Below are 19,263 nucleotides of genomic sequence, written 5' to 3'. Positions count from 1 at the left end.
TTTAAAACAGTGACTATAAAATGAAAAATTATCTTTGGTGTAAGTTTACCATTTGGTCTTTAGTACAGTCATTTTGGTATGTAGTACTTGCATAGTTCCATCAGTGTTTTTCTTTTCTTTTTTTTTTTTTTTTAATTCCTTGTTTTCTTTTTTTTAATTTTTTTATTTTTATTTATTTTTCCCCCAAAGCCCCAGTAGATAGTTGTATGTCATAGCTGCACATCCTTCTAGTTGCTGTATGTGGGACGTGGCCTAAGCATGGCCGGAGAAGCAGTGCATCAGTGCGCGCCTGGGATGCGAACCCGGGCAGCCAGCAGCAGAGCGCACCACTTAACCACTAAGCCACGGGGCCGGCCCCATCAGTGTTTTTCTGATGTGGCACAAATGTTCTTTATTTTTTACCCTAGTATCTACCATTCCAGAGGTTTTATTAAAATTTCTTGTGTGTGTATATATATATATATGTATATTTCTTTTTATATATAATTAATAGTTGTCAGATTGATGAGACCATCATAGGCTTACATGTGTATATTTGGAAATAAATTAGCTCACCATGCCAGGCAGGACCCAGTTTTTTATTCATGCTGTATTACTATGTTGAGTCTCTGTATTGTAGCATGTGACTTACTCTTATGTCACCTTGTGAAGGTTTTTGAATAGAATTAAAAACTATTTAAATTTAATGGTTATTAATATTTCTATTAAAATTATACCTGACATGAGAGGTGAGTTAATTTCAATTTCATTATCTTTGTCTTTGTTGTATTCTATCAATATTAGGAGAGTACTATGGAAACTTGGTAAATTTTCCTTATTCTCATCTTGAATTCTACGTCTCAGATACAAATCCAACCCAGATATTAATTGACTGAAGCCAGATTGCTAGCAAATGCAGAGAAATAAGGTTTCAGATGATCTTGTACTTTGCATTAATTAAAGAAAAAATTACTGAGAAAAAGGCAATTTGCTTTTTGATGATGTTTCACTATCTCCAAAGAATTAGTTGTAACCAAAGCTGTAATAAATTGTGTGAATGACATGCCACATTTAGAGGGAGAAAAGACTATTGTGCAACACTTAGATCACTCATCTGTTTTTCAGCAGTTTCTAAGTCATCTAATTAGAAATTGCTGCTGGCTGCAAGTTTAGACCTGGATACACTTGTGCTTTAAAGGCTTGTCAAGGTTACTTCAGAATTTTTATAACTCTGCAAATATTCCTGACATGAAATGACTGGGTGCATCCTTAGGCTATTTAATTAATACAATGTAGATTGCATTCTTCTTTAAAGGAAATTGTAACACTTAAATTTGTTAGTTTAATGGCCCAGTTCATTGTTGATTAAGCTATCAGAAACCAAATTAGTTTTATCTCACAACCAGCTGATTGTTTTATTTCACTGATAGGGCTGAAATTCTGTAAAATGCTAATTTCCTGTTATGATGAGCATCCTACTGCTCTGTTCTGCACACACTTTATAGCACTTTTCATTCATTTAGCAAATGTTTGAGTTTAATATAGTCCAGTCACTGGGCTAGATGCTTTCTCAGCAAATTATAGTTTTTAGGGTCTCCTGTTAAATAACCTCTGGGATGTCTGAGACTTTTAGATCAGATCATTAAATATGTTTTTTTAAAAAAATTTAACGTTTGTTAGAGGAAAAAATATGTATTGACTTCTTTGAAGCTATTCTGTCAGAACACTACTCATGTGTTACTAATGTCCATGTACGTATTGGTGCAAGGGCAGCTAGACATGTCTTAGCCAAAAGTGAGAACTGTTTTGGGAAAATTCAAAGCCATGTGGTCTATTGGCTCTGATTTAAGATAAGCAGAACAAATAAATCCACACTCCAAAAGGACTAGTGCTTCTGTTTTTCTCTGCCCTTTAAACTTCTAGAAGAAAAATGTTCAAAGCTTGACTATTTTACAAGCTTAGAACTGAAAGGATGCCACAGTGGGTCAGACCAGTCATGATTCATGCAGCCTAAGCCACAGATCCCTTTACAGGGAGAATGTGGTTGTCCCTGAAAACGACAGCCTCAGAAGGCTAGGTGTTGTACCAGTTATGAACTAATAACAGAATCTTGACTATACAAGTTAATTTTTTTTCTGTGCAAGAATTCAGGAGGTAGAATTTTCCTGTTGTTGGTTCAGTGACATGAAGATGGACATCTTTGCGTTCTTTTGGCAGAGGTTTGCAATTTCCTGGGCCTTGCTTTTCTCTCTCAAGATGGCTAACCATTCTGTCTGTTTTCCAGGCAGAATATAGGAAGGAGGTTAAGGGCAAAAAGGCTGACTCAGCAACTTCAGATATATCTCTGACCAATCCTATCTTCAAAGGAGTCTAGGAAATGTAATTTTTCAGCCACTCCCATTGCCCAAAGTTCTGTTAGTAAAGAAGATGAGAAGGGGTATTGGGTAACTAGCAGTCACTACTACGGGTATGTTATGAGAGGTTCGAGATTCGATCGGAGATGTAAAAAAAACTTTCCACTCCAAGCAAATGGACTGAAGGTATATTTTATTATATAGAGGATAGTAAAGGTGATAGTCCGCAAACAGATCCAAATAGGTGAAATAATAAGAGGGAAAAAACACCAGCTCGACTGGAAAGGGAAAACATCCACATCGGCTGAGATAGCAGCAGAATCGAATAGGTCATATAATAAGAGGGAAAAACATCAGATCGATCAGAAAGGGAAACACCAGATCTAATGAAGGGAAATGACACAAATCAACCGGAAAGAGAAACACCAGGTTGACCGAAAAGAGAACACATCAGATCAATTACTTCACAATAAATCAGTTACTCACAACATCCACGTTTTACTGCCAGGAGAGTCCTGTCAATCGACACGGCTGGGCAGGAATCACACGTCCTGGGCAAGGCGTCCCTTCCACAGGTGGAACTCTCGCCGGGTCTCAGTCTCCAGCAGTTTATATAAGCAGTTACAGAGTTTACAGAGCAAGCATCCAGTGTTCCCATGCACCAATGGTTATCAGTGGCGTACGTGCACTGAGCCCCTTGGCTAAGGTCCCCAGCCCAGTAATTGTGTACGTGCATTGTTCTCTTTGGTTATCGTCTTAGCCCGGCACAGATGGCCAGTCCATCCCGTGCTCCAATGCTCCAAGAGCCTTGAAGTGTTACAACTTGCAACTCTCTCCGTGGGAGAAGGGCCAGTTCCCACCATGCCGAAAGCAGCTTTTATATTTCTTTTTGTGCTGGTGGCTGTAGGTCAATGGAGTGGCCAAACATGGCTGTATTCATGTCAAGACAAGGTATTAACACATATACCTCTCCCCCCACAGCATATGCACAAACCAAGACACTCATCTCTCCCGAACAGCACACACGCATTTATTATCTATGCATCGATATAAAGCTTTCCTGAACCTATTCATATTTTCTTTTTCCTTTTTTTTTTTTGTGAGGAAGATCAGCCCTGAGCCAACATCCATGCCAATCCTCCTCTTTTTGCTGAGGAAGACTGGCCCTGGGCTAACATCTGTGCCTATCTTCCTCCACTTTATATGGGATGCCGCCACAGCATGGCCTGACAAGCGGTGCATCCGTGCGCGCCTGGAATCTGAACCTGGGCCGCCAGGAGCAGAGTGCGAGCACTTAACCGCTACGCCACAGGGCCGGTCCCCTGTTCATCTTTTCATGTTATACTCTCCCGAGTTTTTAGTGCTAGTGTAAGTCCCACAGTTTTACTTCTCTGGAGCAGGATCATGCAGTGGAAAGAGCACTGGACTTGGAATCCGGGAACCTGACCTCCAGTTCCAGTTCATCACTGGTGCGTTGACCTTTGACATCTGAGCTTCCATGTCTTCCTTTGGTTAACGGAAATAAAATACCATCTCTGCCTGTGTTTTACAGGCTTCTTAGAGGATCAGATGAGCACTTTCATTTTATGTATATGCAAGTATGTGCAAATAGTCAAGCATTATACCAGTAAATATATAGTATTGTTATGATGATTACATTTGAATCACATTACATATATGATTACATATACAATGTTCAAAACCAAACTCTTCAAATTCCCAACAGAATGAGCTGCTGCTGCTAACTTTTCTCTTACGGCAAGTCACAAAGTCTGGAAACCTCAGTCTTCCTTATAGCTGCATCTGCCTCCCACCCCACATCTCTTTGGTCAGAATAGTCTTTGATATTATTCTTTCAGTATTTCTCCATCTCCATCATCTCTGCCACCCCTTGTTGTTTAGGGCCTTATTATCATTCTTCTTGCTTGGCCACTGCAGTAGTTCTCTGAGTCATTTCCAGTTCCTTCATCTCCACATATCTCTACATAGTCCTCATTTTTATTGTTAATGGGTATAATGTACCACGGGAAAAATATTTAGTAAATATTTTTCTACTTTTAGACATTAGGTTGTCTATATTTTCAGTTTTTATATTGTGGTAATAGATATTTTATGTGTATGTGTATACATATATAATATCTATGGATATGTATATAGTTTATGATTAATTATTTTGTTAAAAGCAAATTCCTGTAGCATGAGTTACTAGGTTAATGGGTCGTTCCTTGAGATTTCAGCTTCATTTTCCCAGTTGTTTCCCACAGGTTAGTTCTAATTTATATGCGACAAACAACAGAGTGTTATCGTGAATGTATTGTAGCTTTTTATAGTCTAACAAAACTTAACAAATATATATAATAAAAAGTACAGCTTGTCCATTTTCACACACACGGAATCCAGGCATTTCAAGTCCAGGAAGGTTTGGTGCGTTGCGTCTAGGTGACCTTGTACTTATATTTATAGGCCGGTATGGGTTAAGACCGTTAATGTGAATTTATCATAACCTGTCAAAAGTAGAAAAAAAACTCTCAAGGAAAATTAGAAAATTTTATTCCTGGTCACATGCAGTTTTCCTTAATAGGGCTCTTCAACACTTAAAGACGAACTTGGGGCTTCTTGTGCGTGGAGACCTAAGGGCGCCTTCTCTCTTCCTCACTCCACGTGGGCTCCAACTCTTCCTGCCCTTTCCCTCTAAGCATCCACACTCGTCTCCTCCTCACTTGGGAGCCCTGACTGCGTAGAGGGTGACAGATTGTTCTCAGGTGTCAACTGCCAAGAGCTTAGAGCCTGCTCACTTTCACCAAGCGTTTAGGAAAGGATTCCGAGTTTTTGCCCTTGTCGGAAAAAGGAGGCCAGATTGACTTAAATTTTCATTTTCTTTAAAAACAAGCCTTACATTCAGACAAGTACAAATTACTCAAGTTCCTTGATGAGTCCTCCCCATCTCTCTTCCTCTTATCAAAAAGTTTAAAAGAAAGTTGGATGATAGGAGAATTTGGGTTATTTATGAGGTTTTTAAAATTTTTCGAATTAAGGTAATTAACGGATTTGGTAGTTGAAATAGAGGGTTTAGCTGATTATTCTAGAGAATCATAAATATATGTTTTGGTGGTCAGAGTATAAAGCATTTTTTAACTTTCCCCAAAAACTTTCATCTTAAGATGTCTTTAAGGAGAAACTTACTTGTTCTTTTATTTAACAAATACTGATCTTCACTATCCTATCCAGGTTTAGCGTTCTATGATTCTGTGAAATTTGTTGAAGTACTCGGTAAGTCACAGTGTTAGTTTGTACATATCCCCTATACTGTTTGTAGATGCAGTTAAAGTCAGGGATTAACACTGACATCCATCCTAGCATATCTTTTATCTTTTTAAATTTTGCAGTAAAAATAATCCCACCCCCACTGGCTGCCGTATTAACTCAGTAGTCTTTTTGCCGTAAACACGTGATATAGCAAGTAGAATTGTTGCTGACTCTGCACCTCTAGTTGTTCAAGAGTAGTTCCCATCAGCATTTCTTATATAATCCTCTATTAATTTGTTAATCTTATTAATCCTCTATTGAAAATTGTAAATATTTTCCAACATTTAAAATTTAATTTGAGAAAAATCATTTAAGAATTATGGGTCTTTGAGGCTGAATATTTATGTAAACAATAATAAGTGAAGTGTAAATGCAGTGTAGTTATACAGAAAGATTTACCGTAATAGAAATAATATTAGCTATTTTTTCTTCATATTATGTGAAATAACTTGATGGTTATCTATCTGTTGCTCTATTTATTTCTCTCCCTAGGTGAACGTGTCAAACCTTTTACGCCAGAGAAAGCAAAAGAAATTATAATGTCTTTACAACAACCTGCAGTCTTCTGTAACATGGTTTTTGATTGGCCAGCACAACACTGGACTGCTAATCATCTTTCAGAGGTCCTTCATGGCAAGCAGATACGATTCAGGATTGGACTGAAAAGCACAGATACAGGTAGGACTACAAGTACAGTCATGTGCTGTATAACGATGTTTCGGTCAGTGACGGACCACGCATGTGACAGTGGTCGCATAAGATTAGTACCATATAGCCTAGGTGTATAGTAGGCTATACCACCTATATTTGTGTAGGTACACTCTATGATGATCGCAAAACGACGAAATCGCCTAACAACGCATTTTTCAGGACGTATTCCTGTCGTTAAGTGATGCATGACTGTAATCATAATGATAATGCCTCTTCAGTAGCATTCCCACATTCTCAGCAGTGGTTTCTTTATCCCTAGAGAATTCTTTGTTTCGAATCCTCTTTTTTTTTTGTGAGGAAGATCGGCTCTGAACTAACATCTGCCAATCCTCCTCTTTTTGCTGAGGAAGACTGGCCCTGGGCTAACATCCACGCCCATATTCCTCCACTTTATATGGGATGCTGCCACAGCATGGCTTGACAAGTGGTGTGACGGTGCGCGCCCAGGATCCAAACTGGCAAACCCCGGGCCGCCGCAGCGGAGCATGTGCACTTAACCGCTTGTGCCACCGAGCTGCCCCTAGAATCCTCTTTTTGACCATTTGCAGATAGGAAAATTTTATGGGAAGTTTCAGAAGGATAGTTTGTGTTAAGATTTTTTTTTAGACTAAGCAGCCTAAAGTTTATAGCCTTGTGTAAAATGTATTTGTTCGTGTATCATGGTTCATTGAATGTGGTAGACACTTAATAAATATTTGTTAATGTGCTATTATTTATGTTCTCATGTGACTGAAAAAGACTCATACTAAATAATAGTCCCTTCCACTGTTGGCTCAGGTAGAATGTGTGCTTTTGTTGGTGGCTTCAGGCACTATTTTTAGTGTTCAATCTTGGTTGTGATTTTATCTCTCTGCTTGATCAGCTGCCTGACCTCTTTTGCATCGCATAAATGTGAAACATCTGTAAAGCTGTTTTTTCCATCATCTTAAGCCATTAGATTTTGCCGGCTCCCTCTTCTGATGACTTGTAACATTTTGATCTTTTGCTTTATAGTTAGATAAAGCAATTACTGTTAACTCTAAAAATAGTTAATTTAAAGGAAAGAAACAGTGCTGTTGCTAGTCTAAAGGGGTCCATAACCATTGTCTAGCTTGTGTTTATGTGTTTAACTTCTATTTAAATATGAATAAAAAAAGACAAATAAATATGAATAAGTTTGGTAGTCTAGAAATTCACAGTGTTTTAAGCATTGCTGTGAAGTAGCTCTATGAATATCTATTAATAACTCAGAAGGAACTAGAAAATTACCCAGCTTCACTTCCAGTTTCTCCAAGCTTCTTTCTCTCATGTTGACCTTTTTGTATTTTAAAATTAAATGCTAGACCAGCAGCAGCTACCTCAAAATCAGCTTGTGCTTTTTTCTTCTTGATTTTGGTCAAATAAATCTTCCACTCATTCAAGTGTCTCTCAGACAATAATTTGGAGAGAAATAAGAATTATAATTTTTTTCACATCCTGGTTAGACTCCAAATACAATACCACTAATAGCCAACAGTTATTGAGAGCTACTGTGTTGAGCACTTCTCTGAGTGTTTTGTACATATTAACCCTCTTAATCTTCAAACCCTCTTAGAATGGTCCTATTATTAATCCTGTTTTGTAGATGAGGCACAGTAATTTGACGTTTTCAAGTTAATACTGAACATAAAAGAAAAAGAAAGTAGAAAGTCTCTGCAGTTGTGAGAAACTGCTCTGAGTTTTTCTAACGATAATTTGTTCTTTTTTGAAATTTAGAGAAAATTCACATAACATAAAAGTCACCATTTTAAAGTATACAGTTCAGTGGTTTCCGCATATTCACAATGTTGTGCAACCATCACCACTGTCTAGTTCCAGAACATTTTCATCACACCATCAGGAAGTCTAGTACTCCTTAAGCAGTCACCCTGTATTCCGTTTTATCCCCAGCCCCTGGCAACCACTAATCTACTTTCTGTTTTTTAGATTTGCCTGTTCTGGACATATCATATAAATAGAATCATATGATATGTGGCTTTTTGTGTCTGGCTTCTTTCCCAAACCATGTTTTCAAGATTCATCCATGTCGTAGCATGTATCTGTACTTCATTTTTTTTTTTATTGCTGAATAATTCTGCTATCTGGATATACCACATTTTGTTTATCCATTCATCATTTGATGAATATTTAGGTTATTTCCACTTTTGGGCTATTATAAATAATGCTACTATGAACCTCTGTGTACAAATTTTTGTGTGGGTGTATGTTTTCATGTCTCTTCGGTTTATACCTAGAAGTGGAATTTTTGAGTCACACGGTAACTGTGTTTAGCCTTTTGAGGAACTGCCAAATGGTTCGAAAGTAGCTGAACCATTTTACATTCCCACCCCAATGTATGCGAGTTCCAGTTTCTCTGCATCCTTGTCAACACTTATTTCATTTTTTATTCTGGCCATTCTAGTGTGAAGTGTTATCTCATTATGGTTTTGTTATGCCTTTCCCTAGAGAGTAATGATGTTGAGCGCCTTTTCACGTGCTCATTGACCTTTCATGTATCTTGTTTGGAGAAATGTCTGTTCAAATCCTTTGCCCATTTTCTAACTGAGGTGTTTTTTGTTTTGAGTTTTTTTGTTTTTTTTTCTGTCTCTTTGTTGTTGAGTTGTAAAAGAGATCTTTATATATTCTGGATACTAGACCCTTATCAGTCTATGACTTGCAAATATCTTCTTCCATTCTATGGATTGTCTTAATAATTTGTTCTTTTTAAAATTATTTCTTTGAGTATAAATGCAGTACTTCCACGAGCAGTATAGGGTAGTGGTATAAGAGAGCTGACTCAGGAGTCAGCTTGCATGGGTTCAAATTTTGGCTTACAAGTGTGACTTTGGGCAGGTCACTTAACTTTTCTGTATCTTAGAAGTGCTTTCAAGATTAAATGCATTCATATGTATAAAACATTTAGAACAGTATCTAGCACATGGTAAATGCTCCACAAATGTTATTTAAAAATAGAAATAGTTAAAAAATAAAAATATGGACTTCATTATAAAAAACATTGAAAAAAATGGGAAGATCCAAGGAAATTTAAAAACACTTGGTCCTATTACCAAGAGATAACCACTAGTTACACTTTGATATATGTCCATGCACGCCTTTTTGTATTTTAAAAGTAAAGTATTAATTTTCACAGCCTGCTTCTTTTTTACATAACATATTCTGAGCAGCTTCTCTTGACATTAAATATGACTTTTAAATTGTATGGTCATATCATAGTTTATTTTAAAAATTCTCCTATTTTGATTATTTAGAGTGCTTAGAAGTTTTAAATTTATAAATAAGACTGTAGTGAACAACTTTGAAAATAAATCTGTCCAAGTTTCTGATTATTTGCCTGGAATAGATTCCTAGGAGAGTGACTGGGTCAAAGGGTATGAACATTATCATCAGTGGCCGCACATCTATCAAGTTTCTTACACCAGAAACCTGTGAGTCATTCTCATCGCTTAATGTTGTCTGGTGACTTGGTGATTTACATCCTAAATATCTAGCATGCCCCTGCTTCTCTCTCTCTGTGGCCATCCTCTAGTTGGGGTCTCTCTACCTCCATAATTGTAGTAGCCTTGTCCCTAGTCCCTCTGCACACCCCCTAACCCCCTGGCCATTCTTCGTACTGAAACCAGAGACAGTTTTTAAAAAAACAAATCTTGTCTTGTTTCTCTGCTTAAAACCCTTAAATGGCTTCCCATTACGCTTAGGCCAAAGACCAAGATTTTTGTTGTGGTGTAGAAAGTTCTGTTTGCTTCATCAGCTCAATCCCTCTCTCTGAGCTCCAGCCAAACAAGCATTTTTTCAGTTTTTGTGTTTCCAGAGGAAAGTGCTGTTGCTTCTTCTTACTTCAGGGCCTTTCTATCTGCAGTCTAGCCATTCGTCTCTCTCTTCTCATTTCCCCTTACCCCAGCTCTACCTGGTTAATTCCTCTTCTTCCTTCAGGTCTCAGCTCAAATGTCATTTTCGCATGGAAATCTTTCCTGACCACATCTCCCTCTCCCACGCCCCAAGTCACATGCAACTGTTAAGTTATCTCACAGCACCTTGTATTTCTTAGTAACAACAAAGTTATGATCACATGGTTAGTTGTGTAAGTAAGTAACTGTTTAAAAGTCTCTCTTCCCCTCAAGGAGGTCACCTGTGAGGGCCAGGGCCATGTTTCATCATGCGCTGAGCACCTGATGGATGTTCAAATATTTGTTGAGTGAAAGAATGAAAGTCCCGGCCCAGTGGCGTAGTGGTTAAATTTGCACGCTCCGCTTTGGTGGCCTGGGGTTCACAGGTTTGAATCCCGGGTGCGGACCGATGCACTGCTCATCAAGCCGTGCTGTGGTGGCGTCCCATATACAAAATGGAGGAAAGTGAGCACAGATGTTAGCTCAGAGCCAGTCTTCCTCAGCAAAAAGAGGAAGATTGGCAATAGATGTTAGCTCAGGGCCAATCTTCCTCACCAAAAAAAAAAAAAAAAAGAATGAAAGGTCTTTGGTCTTTATGGCCAAGTGCTTTGCAGAGAGGTGGTTTCCATTTACTCTCCTTCCAGAACGTGTAAGGGTGCCTGTTTTGCTGCTCCTTTGCCCAAACTGAGATTTATCTTTACAAAAACAATCTTGATGATAGGTGAAAAATGGTTTCTCATGATTTTATGTAACATTTCTTTGATTGCTGGTGATGTTGAACATGTGTTCATGTTTATTAGTAATTTGTATTTTTTCCTAGTAATTGCTCTTTGACTATTCCTTATTGAGCTTTCAGGTTTTTGGGTTTTTTTAAATAAATTTCTTTTTTAGTAAGAATACTATATTTGTTACTAATGTGTTTCCCAATTTATTGTTTGCCTTTTGATTTTGCTTCACATTCTTATGTAGTTAAATTTATATTTCATCAACATTTTTATTCTTATTTATGTTATTTATTTAGAAATTTCTTCTGTATCCTGAAAATAAATATTCTAATAGCTTAATGATTTATTTTTTACATTTTATTCTTTATCTGTTCTATATTTATTTTGGTATATATATGTAAAATGTATATACCAAACTTATATATAAACTTTATATATATATACAGTTTTTGGTATATAAAAAAAGTTCACTGACTTGTTTCCAAATAGTTAAGCTGGAAATAACAATACCTTTTATTTCAGTACCATTTACTGAATAATCCCTTTTTTCCCTACTGACTTTGAAGACACCTTTATTATCTTACTATATTCTTATATATTCCAGCATCTTTTTTTGGACCCCCTATTGAGCTATGTCTTGAGGGCAGTTAAATACTTTTTAAAAACTATTTTAGCAACTAGGATATATTTTACTATTTGAAAGAATGACTCATCCTCCCTAATTCCTCTTTCTCAGTACTTTCTTAAATATTATCGAATTTTATTCCTCTAATGAATTTTAGGGTTAAACAGTGTGCTCACATTAAATAAATCCTGTTGGGATTTTAAATGAAAATTCATTAAGCTCTATGCATTAATTTGGAAAGAATCTATCTTGTGATAATACTGTATCTTCCTACACAAGAACATGTTATCTTCACTTATCAAATTTATTTGTCTCTCAATAAAAAGATTTGGAGTTTATCATATAGGTCCATAAATTTTTAAGAATTATAAACAATTATAAATTTTTTGTAGCTGTTATGAAGGAAATATTTTTTGCCTGATTTATTTTTCTAACTAGTTGTGATTGGTACATAAAGCCCTTTATTTTTGTGTGTTTATTTTTTATCCACCCTCTTATGAGTGTATGTAGTTTTTTAGTTTATTCTTATGGGTTTTCTAGGAAGACAGGCATATGATCTTATAAGCAATGATAACTTTGTTTCCTTTCTTTTGAGTATATTTCTTATTTCTGTTTTAGGTCTTGGTTAGAATTTTTCTAGAGTGCTTAAAATAATAGTATTAATAATTAGCATATTTGAATGTAATATATCTCTTAGTTTATTTTAGGAAGCATATAATGACATCACATAGCTCTTTGAAACCATTTTAGATCAAATTCATTTGCCAGTATATGTGTTCAGTGGCAACACTGTGCCCCAGCTGGCAGTAATTGGGCAAGCAGTTGTAGAAATCACCCTAAACATTTGTAAATAGGGAATGGAGTGATGATCAAAGTTCTGCTCAGAACCCACGTACCATGCAGTGTTTCTTGCTTGTAAAATGATGAAGTCTAACAAAATAGAGAAATATTTGTTTCCCTGCTGTCCAAAAAATATTTTAGGACTCCCTTTTGTGAGAGTTAAAAGCAAACTCAATTTATACACTGTTTCCAAATCCTGAACTCAGTTGAGCTTCTTCTTACCTAATACTTCAACAGTAAGTGGAATGCAAGTTGCAGCTGCCTGGGCTACTTCACTGTTAAATGCAAGAACAATAGTAATAAAGTTAGAAAGGAATAACTTCATCGCATAGAATAAACTAAGTAAAACAACTGCACCACCCAGAAGGAAATTGTCATGATAACATAATGGAAACAGTGCCTTTGGTGCTGCTACTACCAGGCAGGAGTGAAAGATTCTATTTGAAATCACTATGCAAATGAAAAAGTCTGTCATTTCCACTCATTCATTCATTGTAATTTTCCCCTGACAGTAACAGTTCTCACATGTAATTTTGGCATTTTTAGATTTTCATTTTTTAAAGTACATAACTTGATGTGACACAAGACGAAGACCCCTGATGAGGCTGCAGTGCAGACATGCCTGTGAAACTGGCCTCAACTGAAAAGTTCTGCTCCGTCCACCCAGGGGCACGTGGCTCAAGTAATGGCTTCGGTGTTCACTTGCATCAGTTGGATTGAATTCTATGAAGTGAAAACTCACAAGACAGTATACTGTCTTCAGGCTTACATTGGAGCTTCCTGAAATGATTTAGAAATGACTGGTTTCCCAGCACCATGTAGCTTTCTTGCCACTTGGGTTTTTGTTTGTTAGAAAACTCAATGTACTCCTATGCCATTATGGTAAATTCTTGATGATGATGTTGATAATATTAAGAGCTTATATATATTGATGGGTTACTGTGGCCCAGGCACTGTTCTAAGTGTGTCTCAAAAATTATCAAATTTAAATAGTTATTAAATATGCATATTTTTATTGTTGAGATAAATGTACCCTAGTAAAGCTTTCCTGCTTCTCAAAGTCAAGTGACAAGTTGATGAATTAAGATGACTCTTTGACACTCCCCCCACCCTTTTTACTTCTCTGCCATTCTGAGGTTTTAGGAAAAAGGGAGGAGGGGGTAAAGATGATGGGGATAATCCTAAGCAGTTCAGGCAGAAATGGGAAAAGATAAAAGCTGTTGAAAGAAGAGTTTGAATACCCTTCTCCTCCTGCTGCTAATTCAGCTAACATTTAAAGGGCCCCAAGTAAATATATGAATGAATAATAAGTACTAATAATAGTCCCTGACTTTTTCTGAGCATCTGCTATGTGTCAAGTGTTGACCTAACTGATTGACATGCATTAGATCTACATCCCCTCTTGAAAGGATTTCATGCTTTGCAAAGGAGATCATAATCAGATTTCTTGAATGTTAACTTTCCAATGTGCATTTAAAATATTCTGCTAGTTGCCAAAGAAAATTCATTTCATCACTATTTAGAAAAGTAATTTTTGTGTAAATGAGTCACACTCATAGTAACAAACCACTGTGGACAGACAGTAAACCTCTGTAAGCTTTTCTGATCAACCATCATCTCTGGTGGTCTTTCCCTTTTTCCTATGCATCTATGGCACAAAATTTTGCATTTAATTATATGATGCCTCAAATTCTCTATTATTCTGGTTAAAGCTTTATCTTTGTCTCAGTATATTCTAAACTCAAGAGTATGATCTATTTCTTTTATGTTCTCACAAGCCTGAGCACAGTACCAGTTGCAAATTTGGTACTTAATAAATGATTCTGAAATATATAAGTTAATGAATAAATGAACAGACTTTAAATTGCCATTGTCCACTTAATAATTCTGAGGTGCTGTATATGATATATGTGTAGTATAAAGTCATAAAATTTTCAGAAGGCAGGTTTTTGTTGCTTTTTTTTTTTTTTTAATATGAAGAAGTGGTTCTCAAACGTTTTGGTCTTAAGATCCTTTTACACATAAAAATTATCGAGCATTCCAATGAGCATTTATCATTGTGGGTTATAGCTAGTGATATTTACCATATGAGAAGTTAAAACTGAGGCATTTTAAAATACAAGAACATAAGTACATATTCCACTAACTGTCAGAGCAGTGACATCAACACGTGTTATGTGGCCTCTGGAAAATTCCACCGTACACTTGTGAGAGAATGAGAGTGAAAAAGGCAAGTAATGTCGTAGTATTATTATGAAAATAGTTTAGACCTCTCAGACCCCTGAAAAGTTCCTGGAGAATTGATAATCTGAAGTATTCCACTGGATTACTGAATCAGGTTATAGTAAGAGTAGTCTTTAATCTTAAGGTTAAAACTGTGTTTTTTACTTTTATGTTTAATCCTGAGTATTGTGAGTATTGTAAATGGTTCTAATTTTATAGCAAGTACAAAATTTAATGTTAAAAGTTAATATTTTTTGGTTGAAATTATCTTTATTTAAAAAAACAACAAGATTTGGAAACTGTGTTCAGCATACATTTAAAGTTGGGTTCTCTTACATTGCAGTTCCTCAGTTTGAAACTACCTGTAGTTATGTGGAAGCTACACTTGAAGAGTTTCTGACCTGGAACTGTGACCAGCCTAGTATTTCTGGACCGTTTAGAGATTATGATCCTTCCAAATTCTGGGCTTATGCTGACTATAAATATTTTGTCAATCTGTTTGAAGACAAGACAGATATTTTCCAGGTAAGTCAATATATTCCTTTTCATCATGGTAATAATTTGTTCTTGAGAAAAGATCACAAATTAGAATTTCCCTAATACCTTTTTCCTTCTCTGTCTTTTTGCCTCAAAAGTAGTTGTCGTGAGTCTTGAGTATTTTATCTAGTCAACCCAGAAGATTTGCTCAAGAGAAGTATCATGTTTGGCTCACACAGTTGAGGAGCCTTCTCACTGTTTTCCTACCACCAGACTTCCTACACACTCTCTCCGTTGTGGTTAAACGGCACCTGAGCTGGTTTGAAGTACTTTAGAAGCATAGATTGTATATAAAACTTCATTTCCTCCTGACCTACGTATAAGTTCTTGTTCTGTCAGTGAGGCAGACGGAGGTCCACAGCTGACTACATGAGAAGCATTCCTAGAATCCTAGAAGCACTCCAGCCTGCTGCTGCCGTCCCTCCCTGCTCTGGGGGTTTAGTACAGGTTTAAGGCCTGAGCCCGAGTGCTGGGCTCCCGGTCTTTGATTGTAGAAGTCCTGCAGAAGGATGGGAGTGCTTGCAGCAGTAAGAATGTGGAAGTTCTTTGCTATGTGTTGACATAACTGACAGCAGATTTTGCAGACTACTATATCTTCTTTTCTTTTAAATATTTTCTTCCTCAAACTGTCAGTTTATTTTGTGGGGTGATTTTGCAAACTCCCTGAGTCTTAGGCATGAGGCAGGAATGAGAGTAGCCCCAGGAAGCTGTTTGGGTGACTCTGGCTTGTCCACAATCAAGTCAAGGTTCCAGAGTTCTTTATCCTGCCTGTAATCTTTGTGGAGCCAGCCCCGGTGGTCTAGTGGTTAAGATTCAGCGCTCTCACTGCCACAGCCCGGGTTCATCTCCCAGTCAAGGAACCACACCACCCATCTGTTGGTTGTCACAGTGTGGCAGCTGCGTGTTGCTGTGATGTTGAAAGCTATGCCACCGGCATTTAAAATACCAGCAGGGTCACCCATGGTGGTGGACAGGCTTAAGGGGAGCTTCCAGACAGACTAGGAAGAAGGACCTGGCCACCCACTTGCGAAAAAACTGGCCATGAAAACCCTGTGAATACAGCGGAGCATTGTCTGATAGAGTGCTGGGAGGTGAGAGGATGGCGCAGGATTCCACTCTGCTGTACACAGGGTCGCTAGGAGTCGGAATAGAGGGCGCAAACAACAGATCCTTTGTGGAGAGAAGTATTTCATCATCAGTGCAGGCTGTTCACCCCCACTCCTCTCCTCCAGCCGGTCACCACCCGCCCCTCTCCGGACTTTCCTCTCACATAGGCTGCTAGTCGTTGGACACCTGAGTGCTTTTCCATTCAGCCTGTACTGTATTTTTTTTCACTTTGAGTCAAGGTGTAGACACTGATGTTTATGTAGTTATTATAATATAACTATCAATACTTTGTAGCTTTCCTTCATTAAATTTTTAAATGTTTACTTAAATTTTGCTTTTTATAAGAAAAGGAAAAATATATCACTTGCCCCATAGTTGTTAGTTGAGAATATGTTTTCATTATCATAACCATAAAAGAAATGTATCGGTTTTGAAAACATTCAGTAGTTGCTTTCTGAATCCAAAGTCTATACCAAATCTACTATTTACTCATTTTTAAATGATAATTTTGAGGTAATTTTTTTTTCTTATAACCTTAGTTGTGATCACTTTATGGATCTTTAACCGTGGAACTTCTAGATATCAAGGTTAACGTTTAGAGTATTTCATTACATTTCTTTTAACCACCCCCTGTAGATTAGACTAGTTTTTTTTTGCTCCGTGTTTCCAGTAAAGCATTGTATAATAGTAATATTTATCAAGTACTTATACTTGGTGTTTTTCTAAGTGCTTTGCATTTATAATCCTCACCTCTACCCTATGATTTAATAGTTATCCCTGTTTTAAGTAAAATGAGGCATAAAGAGGTTAAATTAAGTAAACCTTTTCTGAAATTATACAACTAAGAAAGAAGTAACCCAAGCAATCTGCCCTCCAGGCTTTACCTACCGCACTGTGTGCCTGCTGGGGGTCCGATACCTTCAGTTCTGTGGGGACTCTATAGTCAGGATTTAAGGACTTCCATCTGTGCTGAGTCTGGGCCCACTCTGCCTTGGATGAATCTCTAATCTGACCCCATCATTGTTCTGTTTCAGCCCGGGCATGACAGCACTGGGCAGACATGCGTCCTGTCCATTAAGTGTGGATATAATAGGCAGCCTTTTGGTAATGTGCTGGAATTCTAATTGAGCCCTTATAAAATCTGATATTTTTAGTTGAATGAGTTTTCTGTGAGCTCACATTATGGTGATTAATTTTCTGAATTGGAAAAGGCAAATCTGCCATGAACAACCAAGTCCATTAAGATGTCATTTTTTTTTTTTTTTTGTGAGGAAGATCAGCCCTGAGCTAACATCCGTGCTAATCCTCCTCTTTTTGCTGAGGAAGACCGGCTCTGTGCTAACATCTATTGCCAATCCTCCTCCTCTTTTTCCCCCAAAGCCCCAGTAGATAGTTGTACGTCATAGTTGCATATCCTTCCAGTTGCTGTATGTGGGACGCGGCCTCAGCATGGCCGGAGAAGCAGTGCGTCGGTGCGCACCCGGGATCGGAACCCGGGCCGCCAGTAGCGGAGCACGCGTACTTAACCGCTAAGCCACGGGGCCGGACCCAAGATGTCATTTTTTATCTCAAAGTTTTCTGAGCACTAAGTCTTCTTACATCCCAGGTACCTAAGTTATTGTTGTTTTACTTTTACACTGTACTTCATTCGGTCACTAAGTCTTATTACTTATTGTTTCAAGCTTTCTTCCATCTGTCATAAAATGGTGGGTAGGTAAACATGAAAACTGATAAATTTTAAAAATATTTATTAATTCACTTAAAATAAACTCAATATATTCACAAATGAAAATAACTATACTCAAAATTTTTAAAAATGTTATGAGAGGAGTGGCGTTCTTTTACATTTTCATAAGTCTCTTTAATGTCTGGCTTAATAGAAGACTGCTGGATTCTTCTGTCTGCTTCTTCATTTGATCTGTTGCTGTTTGTTGGTTTATTTGAAGTATATGAAGAATATCTTGCCTCACAGACATATGCAGCTGGAAGAGAGGAGTATTTTAGCAGCCTTTTTAGATAATTGTGGATTTTTTTTTATACTCCACCAAACTTGACAAAGGGTAGTTCTTAAAGGTTCGTTTGTTGGAGTACAGAATCTGAACCCATAATTGATGAATTCTTTGTACTCTTACAACAAAATCCATTGGTCTATCTTGCATGGAATAGATCTTTATAATGCCTTCATTGGCCATTTGGAAAATATTGGTTTACAGAGTTACAAAGATCTTTTAAATGTTGACAAATTCTGTATGCTTCGTTATAAAAAAAAAAGTGACATTTGTTGATATTACCATTCTCATCAGAAAAGTCTTTTAAGTAACAGGAAGCTTTCAGGCTCATATGTTTCAAGATAGAAGTTTCCAAAAATCATTTTCCTTCTATTAGAATATTTTCTAATTTCCCTTGTGATTTATTCTTTGACTTATGGGTTGTTTAGAAGTATAATGTTTAGTTTCCAAATATTTGGGGATTTTCCAGCTCCCTTTTTGTTCGATTTCTAATTTAATTCCATTGCGGTCAGAGAACATACTTTGTATGATTTCAGTCCTTTTAAAATTATTGTTTTATGGCCCAGAATATAGTCAATCTTGATAGATGTTCCAAGGACACTTGAAAATAAGGTGTATTCTGCTGCTGTTGTGTTTTATAAATGTCAATTAAGTCAAATGGATTGTTCAAGTCTCCTGTATCCTTACTGATTCTCTGTACACTTGTTCAACTGATTATGTAGAGAGAGCTATTGAAATTTCCCAACTATGATTGTATATTTGTTTCTTTTTCAGTTTAGGTTGGTCAGTTTTTGTTTCATGTATTTTGAAACTGTTATTAGGTTCATACACATTTAGGGTAATTATGTCCTCTTAGTGGATTGATCTTTTATCATGATGAAATGATCCTCTCCCTCCTGGGTTCTTCCTTGTTCTCATGTCTACACTGTCTGAAGTCTGCTTTGT

The 19,263-nt window shown here is 37.0% G+C and overlaps 1 protein-coding gene across 1 annotated transcript in view; it reads left to right on the top strand.

Moving 5' to 3' along the window:
* Positions 1 to 19,263, top strand: part of HSPBAP1 (HSPB1 associated protein 1) — a 58,812-nt gene that overhangs the window by 6,948 nt on the left and 32,601 nt on the right. Inside the window, exons 2-3 of the mRNA XM_004424494.3 lie at positions 6,132 to 6,317; positions 15,009 to 15,190. Of these exons, the coding sequence (XP_004424551.3) occupies positions 6,132 to 6,317; positions 15,009 to 15,190 (368 nt within the window). The remainder of the gene's footprint in view (positions 1 to 6,131; positions 6,318 to 15,008; positions 15,191 to 19,263) is intronic.

Source organism: Ceratotherium simum, chromosome 15 (assembly GCF_057802395.1).
Source record: "Ceratotherium simum simum isolate JZ-2026a chromosome 15, ASM5780239v1, whole genome shotgun sequence".
Classification (NCBI taxonomy): domain Eukaryota; kingdom Metazoa; phylum Chordata; class Mammalia; order Perissodactyla; family Rhinocerotidae; genus Ceratotherium; species Ceratotherium simum.
This window is presented reverse-complemented; position numbering and strand designations above follow the sequence as displayed.